The following is a 12,226-nucleotide window of genomic DNA, read 5'->3' as shown; positions in this document are numbered from 1 at the left end:
CAGCACCACTGTCTGGGGCACAAGCATTCAAACGCACATGTGCACATGCATTTGGGGACATTCTCACTTGAGTGAACCACCACAGAGCCCCAGGATGGAACTGTGTGGGAAGCGAGGTCATTCATGGTGTGGCTCAGCTAAAATAAGGCTTTCCAGAGAAGCCCCAATCCAACAGGTCTATTGTCATTCATTATAAAGGGAGGAGCTTAGGGCACTCATATCTGCTGGAGATGGGGTAAAGATGACAGTCTGCAAGGCAAGCGGACAGGTCTCAGGAAAAAAAAAAAAAAAAAAAAAAAAAAAACACAAAACACTCCATGATAGGCCCACCTAAGAATTCTGGCTCAAGAACACCGCTGAAATACATATCTGCCATTTAAAGCATCCAGACTCGGGCACTTTGTCATAGCAGCCCCAGTAAACTAAAATACATACTGTGCACATGGATCTAAGTGACAGTCCCCAGGGCTTCCCAGCATGTTAGTATGCGCAAAAGCACGACAGTGTTTTCAGTCTTTGTATCACCACAGTTCCAAACTGCCTCACACAACATTAGCTCCTAAGAACCTCACATCAACTGGCACCCTCCCCACTTCTGAGGGAAGTGGAAAGGAGGTGGCAGAGGCTGACAGGCTGGCCCCAGCAGCATGTGGCATCTCCACCTTGGGGATGTCAAGGTCTCATTTGGAAGCTGTGTGCATGGGGGTGCAGGTGATGGTGGTGGGCATACCCCCATCAACCCCATGAGGCTGTTGACAACAACCAGTGAAAGGCTAAGAGCCAACTCTGATGAGCAACTCCTCTTTGCTGGTTAGGGTTTCTCAGCTTGACACAAACTTACACATGCCTAGAAAGACTCTCAACTGAGGAACTATATCCATCATATTGGCCTGTGGGCAGACCCAAGGAGCACTTTCTTAATTGCTGGTTGACATGAGAGGGCCCAGACCTCTGTGGGCAACGCCGGCCCTAGGTAGCTGGGCTGTGTAAGAAAAGCAGCTGAGCAAGCCAGGTGAAGCAAGCCTGTCTCTGCTTCTCTTCCTGCCTCAGCTCCCGGGGTGATGGCCTGTGACCTGTAAAGTAAATAAACCCCTTCCTCCCCAAGTTGCTTTAGCACAGCAACAGAAAGCAGACAGGGGCAGGTCTCCTAAGGCCTTTCTCAGCACACTGAAAGAGTTGGGAAAATTATAGTGTGGATGAGTTATCCACAGCACGGTTTAACAAGGTTGACCCTACAAGGCTGGCCGCATGCACTGTAGGGCCCCCTCCCTGCAGACTGAAGGACTACCCTGCCCTGAGAACATGGAACAATATCTCTCCTTGTTGTTGGTAAATAAAGTATTACCTTTTTCATATGTCTTTTTGTTGTTGTTGTTGTTGACATTTATTGTATTTTAGTTGGGGAAAGGGCACTTGTATCATGGTATCCACAGAGGTCAGAGGGCAACTTGCAGCAGTTCTTTCCTTCCTCTATGTAAGTCCAGGGCATCAAACTCAGGTCCTCAAGCAGAAAGTACCTTTAGTCAGTGAGCCATCTTGAGGGTCCCACCCTGAACGACTTCTCAGCTGCTCAGTGCCCCAGCTCCTGCTGTCCCTCCCTGGAGAACCTCCATCATCAGGCAGCTAGCTACAGACTGGCCTCCACACATACATGACACTGAGACATCAGAACATGGCTACCGTGGGGAGACACAAACTCCAGCCGTACTGAGACTGCCGCCCCAGTCTGCCTGGGTAAAGCAGGCAAACTGAGACAACAGCCAAGAGAGGAGGGACAGAAAGGAAGAAGCGCTTAGCTGGTGACAGGGGCTGTGCAGCCAGTGCGGTAAAGGCTGGCAGTTCTTCCAGGATTGCAGAGGAGATTCAGTGTTTGCACCACAAGCATGAGGACCTGAATTTGGGCTCTGGCACCCATGTAAAGGCCAAACACAGTGGTATACAGGTATAAATACACCAATAAGGGGGACTAAAATGGGGACCCCTATAGCTCAGCAGCCAGCATAGCCAAAATGATGAGTTCCAGTTCTAGTAAGAGACCCTGCCTCAAAACATAAGGTGGAGAGTGAAAGAGAAAGGCACCCTCTGGCCTCCATACACACACAAACACACACACACACACACACACACACACACACACACACTCAAAATAGGAAGGAAAAAAAGTTCATTATCCAGCTACCACAGGACTCAGCAACTGCATTATTCCTGCATTATCTCCCTCCCCCCAACCCCCATCTGCACACACACACACCAAAAAGCAATTAAGATTTATGTCCACAAAAAAAATCTTTACATATGAGTGTTTATATCAGTTCTATCTGTAACAGCCAAAAATCAGATATCCTGACAGATAACAGTCAAACCTTCTGCAGCAGAGCCATAAAGAATACTCTTCAGCCATCAGTAGGAGCAAACTGGACAGGCACAACAATCTGGTGGTCCAGAGGCCAAAAAGCCACTGAGCAGAAAAGCCACTGGAGGCTGCCTATTGTAGGAATCAATCTGAGATGCAGAAGTCTAGCCTCAGGAGAGACTAACTGTTGCCAGGACTTGGGTAGCGTGCTATGAAGGTAGAGGTGGCTATTAAAGGACAGCATGAGGGGCCTGGAAACACTAAATGCTCTGTAGCCTGACTGCATCAATGTTGGGACCATAGTTCAGCGATTGTGTGACCAGCCTGATGAGAGGCAAACTTGAAGCAAACCAAAAAAGTAAATAAAAGATGATCCCTTTGTGTTGTTATTTATGACTGCATGTGGCCATATTGCCTGTAAATACAAACTTTTATGAAGAGTGCAAAAAGAGAAAGAGAAGAAGAAAAGGAGAGAGTGATCCGGGAGAGCGGGAGAGAAGGAGGAAGAAGGAGGCAGGAGGGAGAATGAGGAAGAGAGGAAAAAAGAGGAAGAGAAAGAGAAGAAGAAAAGGAGAAAGAGGGCAGGAAGAAGTGAGGGAGGGACAAGGGAGGGAGGCCAAGCTCAAGTACTACTGAAAAACTGGTGTTTCATCAAATCTACCCAGAAAACTCAACCCTACTCTGTTCCCTGACTTCACTGCCTAAAGCCACAGAAGTGAGAGCCACCCAGAACCAAACTGACCCTGATCCCTACACCCTAACACAATCCTGACAAGTAATATTCTAGAACAATGATATAACAATAGATTTAAAACATTTGTGCTCCAAAGTTAAATCGGATTTGGAGAAATATAATCTGTGCCCTAATTTGGTTTTTCTGCACCTCTAGTGAATGAAAATGTGTGCATTCTTTCTTGCTTAGGATCAAATCTAATATTTTATCCAAAGCGGCAGCCTGCCCACCACTCTAGGTAATGACAGGGAGCTCCACCTCCCCTCTCCCCCCTGCCCTCCCAGGGTTCTCTGGATGTTTCAATATTTGAAGCAAATACCATGCAAACATAAACACACTCCATGTTTCACACACTGAGCAAACAGGATTTTAAGAAATCACTTGTCTGAACCACAAAGTAGGCCAGCCTGGGCAATTTGGTGAGATTTTGTCTCAAAATCTAAAAAATAAAATCACTTTTTGAAGAAAAACTATGAGTGTTCTGCCTTATCATTCATTCTCTCTCTTTCTCTCTCTCTCTCTATGGCATTTTGACCTTTTTCAAGACTAGGTCTCACTACGTACGTCTCATTGTCCCGGAACTCAGGACAGGCTGAGTGTAGACCAGGCTGGTCTCAAACACACAGAAACTGCCTGCCTCTGCCTCCCAAGCACTGAGATCAAAGGCGTGTGCCACTATGCCCCACTTCCTCATTACATTTCTTAAAGCTATTCCTTATTAAAGAATGAATAAAAGCAGAGGACAGCAAGATGGTTCAGGGGGAAAGCTACTAAATATGATGACCTGAGTTTGATACCTGGCACCCACACAGTGGAAGAAGAGAACCAACTCCTGCAAGCTATCCTATGATATCCACCATGGCCTGTGTGTGTGTGTGTGTGTGTGTGTGTGTGTGTGTGTGTGTGTGCGTGCACATGCACACGTGCCTGCACGTGCACAGAAATATAATAATTTTCTTAAAAATAAAACAATAGTTGCTTGCACTGAGCAGTCGGCACATGTCCCTCATGCTCTGAGCACATCACCTCAATGAATCCTTGCAAGACTCTGAAGTAAGCAGGCTCAGCCCCACTCTGCACATGGGAATATCAAGGCTCAGGGTCATGGTATGAGCAAGAGCCAGGAATAATTTAAGGTGCCTACCTTGCCAATGCCCTATCCCTACTGGGGATCTCTACCTGGAAGTAGGGGAGGGGCAGAGCGAAGGGGGTGAGGAATGCTGGGCTCACTATCTTTCCTGCACCTAACAGAGTTCAAGGACAGGGGAATCCTAGCCCAAGTTGCTGTCCACACCATCTGCTCCGGTTTTCTACTATTGTTATAACAAACTACCCCAGTTAGATGGTCTTAACTTTACCAAGTGCATGGTTCCACACTTCTGCAGCCAGAGGCCCAGTGGCCCTGGGTCTCAAAACAGGAGGCTGGCCAGCAGGGCTCCCACCAGGAGACTCCATGGGGAATCTATGTCCAAACTCGTTTTGGGTATTTGCAGAACCCTACAGTTTTATGAGGTTGCACTGCCTGGTAGCCTTTGGCTCCCTGGAGCCTCAGTCTGGTCCCTGCCAGTGAGCCCCTATGTCTCCCAGCAAAACCCATCAAGTCCTGCTCTGCTTTGGAACCTGACTTCCCATTCAACACGTCTCTCTTCTCACTCCCTCTGCCAAGACCAGCCAGCCAAGCTCCCAGAGCCCATCTGACCCCCTCCCAAACTTCATGAGCTTAATCACACTGCAAAGCCTCTCTTCGTTATTAGCATATCCCAATCTACAGGGTAGAGAAATGAGGCTGCGTGCTTACCTCTACGGCCCTCACTCCACCTTCCACTGTTAACACGCTGTCCCCAGGTGTGCCTCTAGCCCATGCTAAATCTGAGAAGGAGGGTCCATCAAACCTTATTCATTCCAGAACACAGGACCTGACAGATGTGGAGTGAAGGAAAAAGATCAGCTAACCCAACCCCTAGTGTGACAGCTAAATCAAAGTTTATGCCTGCACAAATAAGACAGGTCCCTAAACATGGCCCACCAAACCAAGCCCAAGAGAGGGAGAAAAAGCCAGCTGGCAGCCTTCACAAGCAGCAGCCCCACCAAATGAATCACGGGAACCCCCATTTCCTGCCCTGGGAGGAGCCACACATCAGCCATTTTTACTCTCATCTCAATTTTCCAAAATAAAGAAATAACTGGAGTGTCTCATTTACAAACAATGCTTCTAAGAGTCCCCAAGTTCTTCTGAACAATGAGCTGTGATTCATGTTTCCAAAAGAGATGGCATTTGATCATTTTCCTTCTCCCTCGTGATTCATTCATGGGCCAAGTGGCTGGAGTGGAAGCAGGGTCCACCCACCAGAGCCTCAAGAGAGAAACACAGGCCTGTTGTTAAGGCTACCAAAGAAAAGGCTGAGGTCAGTATGGGGGATCTTTAGGAACTTTCCCTTATGGAGAAACTGCCAATCAGCCTGCATATAAGAAATTACATCCTTCCCAGTAAGCATCTGCCCCTTGAGCCACTAAGATCCTCCCAATTCAAAATGTCCAACATGAAGAGAGCTCGGGATGCCTCCACGCCTCCATCCTTGACTTCCCTCCACTCTGACAGAAATTCTCCCCATGGAGATTCTAATCTTCAAGGTGTCCTCTCTGGCCTTGTTACACCCAAGCTCAGCTGCATCCTGGTGAAGGGAAACAGAGCCCTACCTTCTCCTACATAAGACAGTCTTTCACACTTTTGCCAGAATGTATTGACAAAACCATCCCCTGGACCAGCGGTTCTCAACCAGTGAGTCATGACCCCTTTAGGTCCTGCATATCATCTATTTACATTATGATTCATAACAGTAGTAAAACAACAGTTATGACGTAGCAACAAAAATAACTTTATGGTTGGGGTCTCCTTTGACAAGTACCCAAAACAGTTCTAAGATCAATGAATTAGCAAAAGACACAGTGTTAGAAGTCACATACAAGATTGCCTCCTGGAAGGTGTGTGACCTAACTGGGCAGGTCACAGGCTCCTGCGCTGTTTGCTTTCCACTCCGGAGGGAGGCACTCCTGACCTTCCATAGGAATGTCCCCCCATCTTCTCCAGGTAAAGCCACACTACAGAACTACAAAAGGCTCACTAAAGACAGCATCTGGGTCTCTATGGGAACTGGACACTACAGCAAAATGCGGTGCTGCCACCATCCCACACCACCCCACACCCTGGCACCGGATCCTCCCCTCCCTCTCTCTTTCTGAAGTGAAGCCCCCACACCCAACAAAGGAACTCACTGGGCTTCCACTGCTAAGCCTGCAGGTTTTCTTAGCCTTTCCCTTAAAAAATATGATTTTTTTTTTCTTCTTTTTGAGGTAAGATCCCACACAGCCCAGGATGGCCTCGGACTTACTATGCTACACAGGATGACATTCAACTTCTGATCCTCCTGCCTTCACCTCCCCAGCATGCACCACTGGCTTCACAGGTAGGAACCGCCACACTACCACCCTGCACTACAAATTGGGTTTGAACTGAGACCCCCTCTATCCTCCCAGCCGTTTTCTGTCCTATCTACCACCCTTCTCCCCATAGCTGCTGAGATCTGCAGCCTGCCTGCTTCTTTCTCTCAAACGCCAATAAAACTGCCTTCCAGTTTGTTGTTGTTGTTGTTGTTGTTTTTGTTTTTAAAAAGGGTGGGGGAGCCTCCCCAGGTGTGATGGAGCATGCCTTTAAACCTAGCACTCAGGAGGCAGAGACAAGTAGATCTCAGTGAATATAAAACCAGACCAACCAGGGCTACACAGTGAAACTCTGTCTCAAGGAAATACACAAAAATCAAAGTAGATATCCCTATACAATAACTGGCTCACTAAAGAGAGCATCTAAAGCCCATGGTGGCCGCTGCACCAGAATGGGGCAATAAGCGTGAACCTACTGCTGTCAGGGTTCAAACCCAGAGTGCTCCCATTACTTCTGCTGCAAAGGTGAAATGCAGCAACTTTCCACTACAGGGGGACTCGCTTGGAGCGTCCCTCCTGTCTCACTCCTTCCTGGCCATCTTGCTGCTGGTTTCTGCTTGCTCCTAGTCCTCTTCTAGCTCTTCCTCGAGCAGACCTGGACAACCCTAGGAGGGAACCCCATTGCAGCCACACCCTGAAGTCCTCTCAAGTAGATTCCACATCCCAAATGGGACACAGACGGAGGGGGCTCTAACAGCCTTCGCCCCACACAGGGCCCATCAGATGGAGGTATACAGCATGCTTTTTAGCTCCTTACACACCCCATCCGCCCTCAGAAAACCCAGCTCTGCCATGGGCTCAGCAAAGTCTGCCCAGGGCCAGGTGGGCGCTCAGCCCCAGTGTTCCCAAAGCAGAGAAGCCCTCCAAAACTGTGTGTGGGCCTAGAGTTTGGGTAGGGGGCCCTAGGCTTCCCCAGCCCTGCACCCATGGACACCATACCATCCCTGACACACCACAGAAATAAGTAACTGGAGTTCACAGGAAGGACACAGACTTGTAGAGCGGAGCCTCCAGGAAACTTCCAAAGTCAGCGGGCTGGGACATGAACTAGGCCTGCAAGAGGGTGCTGAAGGCATGCCTGGAACAGACAGCTGCGGGGAAGGTGCCCCAGGGCAGCCCTTAGGATGGAAGGCGGCAAGCTCCCTAAATGCTTGCTTGCAAATCCCCGAAATGCTTGCTTGCAAGTCAGAGAGAGTCTGCTCAGGTGAGGCTGGACGTCAAAGGCTCCTTAGGAAAAGAAAGAAAGAGCCTGGAAACAGAATAGTGAGATCAGGAACGCTAGCGAGCTCTGCGGCCTACGCAGAGCTGACATTTGATGTGGGCTAGCTTGAGGAGTCAGGGTCCACAGGGCCCAGAGACAGCCTGGCCACTGAGGAAAGCCAGGCTCCCTGGAATGTGCACTTAGTCAAACCTAAGTTTGCAACCCGACTCCCTCCACCCCCTCGGGAAGCAACAAAGAGGCAAAACCAGGTCCCCGCCCTCGAGGTCCCTTTCTAGGGACCCAGGGACAAGGGAGCGCCCGAGTGTCCCTCCACCATTCAGGGCGGGAAAGGCGGCACCGACCCAGACCCGAAGCCGCGGCCACTCCCCACGCGAGAAAGGGAAGCTTCTCAGATCCGAGCGCTGCACAATGAAAAGTATCCATCCGGAGTCCCGGATGCCAAAAAGAAGTTTCCCGAAGAAGCCAAAACGCACGCAAACAATGACCCCAAGAGAACCGCGCGCGACGGACCACACGGGACGAGGACAATGAGAATGCGCGGGAATGAGGAGCACAGTGGCCCCGGAGGGTCCCCAGGTTCCCCGCGCGGGCTCTAGCCGGGGGAGGGCCGGGCTCCGCACCGCGCGGCAACAGGCTGGGCGCCGCGGCGGGGAAGTTGCGCGCGGGGCGGGCGCGGGGCGGCGCGCTGCTCACCCACGCCGTACTTCTCCTCTCGCTTGGTGGGGACCCAGCGCGTCATGGTGGCGCGGGCCGCAGCCCCCTGGAGCCGCCGCTGCCGCTGCCGCCGCCGCTGCTCGGGCAGGAAACTCTGCGCCTAGGCCGCCATCTTCCATTCCTTCCCTGCCGCGACAGGATGGGGAGGAAAAAGTTTGCGGCAGAGGCGGTGTCATGTGGGACGGGGCGGGCGGAGCGTCGCGGGCCGGATGGGAAAGGCCTGGAGCGCCGGCGAGAGGCGGGACGGTGGCCCGCGGCAGCCCGCCCAGGCGCGGGTGCACTGGGCCGGGCTTGCCGCGTCCCTTGGGGGACCCGGGCCGCTGTCCCGAACCCACGGACGCCCTGCACACTGCAACGAGCATCCCGCAATCGCTACTCTGCACCGTTCACCTCCCACCCTGCAACCTCTTTGCAACGCCACATCCAGCACTCTTTATTATGTCCCCCACACTCTACGCCCCAAAGTTGCTGCAATGCCAGATCCAGGCTCCTTGACATCCAAAGGGAGCTCAGCTGTCAGGAAACACCCCGGGTGAACACCACACACCGGCATCCTGAACCAACACTGCACCATGCCATGGCCCCGAGTCCTTGCAGCCCTCCAGGCCTGGACCCTAACAGGAATATGGAGGGTTAGTGTAGAGTCAGACAACACACACACACACACACACACACACACACACACACACACACACAAGCTCGCTGGTGTGAAATGCGAAACCCAGGTTCTGTCCTGGTGGAGAGCACTGGAGTAGAGCTAGGAGTTCGTGGTGCCTTCGTTCATTCAGCCAAGACAAAGTGCGCACCTATTTCGCCAGCAGCTAAGCGCACTGAGCATGCACCTGGTAGCTGAAGGAAGAGGTGGTGCACAGAGTGTCATCAGCGCTGGTAAGAGAAGCCTAGGAAAAGACTTTGCAGACCCCGGGTGCTTCCTGACAGCTGAGCTCCCTTTGGGTTGTCGAGGGGCCTGGAGCTGGGCTTGCAGTAACTTTGGGGTGTTCAGTAGGACTTAGGCCTGCTGAAGGGCAGAAAAAGAGGAAGTGGGAAGAGCTGCTGGCAGAGAAAGGAAATCAGGCCAAGCTTAGACCTGCAGCTCAGCCTCCTAGCAACCCTAATCTGAGGGAGGCCAGTCTCAGACTCGCTCAGTGCCAGGCCACAAGTGCAAAACTTCACGGCCTGGACACAGACACACCCCGAGTTAAGTTTTCACTGGAATCCCAGAAAAGGTTAAAAGTAAGGTGGGATGGGCCCTGAGGTCTACAGCAGTCCGTTAGAAGGGGTAAAAGGGATCGAATGTTTTAATCCGTGACCTCTCTTTCTTGCCTCCTAGAAACAACAATAAATGCAGTGGCCTGGGAAGAATGAAAGTTTAAAAGGATGAAGGCTACAGAGTATAAAGACTGAATGTCAGAGGCAGGGAAGGGCCAGCTCACTCAGAATTGGCAAGGTCAGGTGGCCACTACCTGCTGTAGACAGGGCCACCCTGGCCTGGACCACTTTTGTCATCCTATCCAGAATGCAGCTTAAATAGCTAGGGGCTTCTGGATGGGAAGGTGAGAGGGAACCTCCCCCACTCAGAATAATGTGCAGCTAAGATTTCTAACAATCCAGCCCGTGATTCACAGAAAGTCACAGGCTCCTTTCACTGATAAGGAACTTCAGTCCCACAGGGTAAGCAGCCTGAGCTCACCTCACACATGGTCTCTAGCAAGCACTTAAAACCGTCTGTAGCAGTCAGAAACCTCAGGCCTTGTGGGTGTGGCCTGGGGACTCAGAGTTCCCAAGGAGGAGCAACTGAAGGTGCTAACCAGAAGTGGGATGCCTTGACTCTAAGGATAAGCAGATGTGAGCAAGGTAATGTGGGAGACTGGCTGGATATGCAAAGGGCCTGTGGTGGGAAGGAGTGCTGGTCTTTAGGGAAGGGAGAGGCCTAAGGCTAAAAAGCAGACAAGTAACACAGAGAAGCTCCTGGGGGAAGGGCTTTCTAGGTCTTCCTGGGAATCTGGAACTCTGGGAAGAAAACCAGGAAGATGGATCGGCAGCACACATATTCTCTTCTGGGCCTCATTTCAATTCTGGTTTTAAGGTTCCGAATGACTAGAGATGGCTTGTTCTGCAGAACAACCAGGGGCCTGGGACCCAACAATCCTTGAAAGCATGCCCTGCTTCCGACAGCTTTGCAGTCATTCTGCTGCTGCCTCTGCCCAGGCCTCTTGTTGCTAAACCTTAGGGTCCTGAGAGCCCTGCTCATGAACCAGGACTGCTGACATGAAGCCCACAAGTCATCCCCTGGCTCTCAAGTGAGTGTGTAGCTTTACAAGTCAACAGCAGACAGCTGCCTGCTGCCTCCTGTCTATCCCTCCCTCTCTCCATAGCCATTGTTCAATAACCTCATGGTACACATTTTCACTCTGATAAAAATGGCTGGTATAGGAGGCTGGGGAGATGGCTCCGTGGATGAAGTGATTGCTATGCAAGCAGGGGGATCTGAGCTTGGAACCCCAGCAGCTACATCAGCCAACACCTGTAGCCCCAGAGATGGGGAGCCAGAAACAGGCAGATCCCTGCATCTCATTGGCCAGGCAGCTTAGCCCAACCTTTGAGCTCCAGGTATAGTGAAAGATCTGACCGCATAAAATGAGTTAGCAAGTCCTTTCACTGATGTGAAACTCAGCCTACACGAGCACACATGTGCACATATACCTATGTGTGCAAGAGCACACACCTATACAAATGCATACATACAACACACATATTTTGACTGACACAGGATTTTTTGTAAAGGAAAAAAAACATCATACTAATAAATGTGTAAGTCAGGGCTTAAAACATATATTAGATTTTTATTTTATTATTGGGGGCAGAGCATCTGCGAGAGAATATGTGTGGAGGTCAGAAGACAAATTGTTGTGGTCAGTTCTGTCCCCTGACTGTGTGGCTCCCAAATAGCAAACTCAAGTCAAGAGCTTGGCAGCAAGCAGCCTGACTTCGCTTCACCATTTCTCTGGCCTGGGAGTCTGAGTTTTAAAACTCTAGGTGGACCTTGGCTGTGCACTTGAGACAGTGTGGCTGAGGACTTAGCATGTGCCCCTATTCCTCAAAGCCTCAGAGACTGGTCATCACAGGCAATAATCACATCTTGTGGCTCAAAATATCGCTGTCTCCTTGTGCTGTGGCCACACGAGCTGGGTACTCTCTGGTTCCACACGCCTTGGGATTGTGGCAGTGGCATTCTGAACTCCTGACTCATAGCCACAGATCTCCTGCCAGGCATCACACCTCTGCCAACTGGCTGCAAGGCCCAGAGCTCCTGAAATCAGTAATGGAGATCATAGTCAGCTAATGTAACCACAGGGTAGTGAGCCAGGGCTGCATATCATCCAGAAACAGCCCAGTAGCCCAGCCCCAGCAATCAGCAGGAGTGCAGACTAGCAGACGCATGACAGAGTCAGTGATCACATTTATAGTATTAGCTTTAAGTCTTGATTAAATAAAAAAAAAAAAATTAAGACCTAGAGAGGACAGGAGCTCCACAAGGAGAACAGAACCAAAAAATCTGGGCACGGGGGTCTTTTCTGAGACTGGTACTCCACGCAAGGATCATTCATGGAGATAACCTAGAACCCCTGCACAGAGGTAGCCCATGGCAGTTCAGTGTCCAAGTGGGTTCCATAGTAATGGGAACAGAGACTGTCTCTGACATGAA

At 50.7% G+C, this 12,226-nt stretch overlaps 1 protein-coding gene across 2 annotated transcripts in view; it reads right to left on the bottom strand.

Annotated features, from left to right (window-relative positions):
• Window positions 1-8,636, bottom strand: part of Dock1 (dedicator of cytokinesis 1) — a 488,224-nt gene extending 479,588 nt beyond the window's left edge. For both annotated transcript variants that reach the window (XM_055608813.1, XM_055608814.1), the window contains exon 1: window positions 8,500-8,636. In XM_055608813.1, coding sequence (XP_055464788.1) covers window positions 8,500-8,545 — 46 coding nt within the window. In that variant the 5' untranslated portion in view covers window positions 8,546-8,636. The remainder of the gene's footprint in view (window positions 1-8,499) is intronic.
• Window positions 8,637-12,226: the final 3,590 nt, after the last annotated feature.

This window comes from Psammomys obesus, unplaced genomic scaffold (assembly GCF_907164565.1).
Source record: "Psammomys obesus unplaced genomic scaffold, mPsaObe1.curated_primary_1811, whole genome shotgun sequence".
Lineage (NCBI taxonomy): Eukaryota > Metazoa > Chordata > Mammalia > Rodentia > Muridae > Psammomys > Psammomys obesus.
Note: the sequence above shows the minus strand (reverse complement) of the source record. Positions and strands in the feature narration are given on the sequence as shown.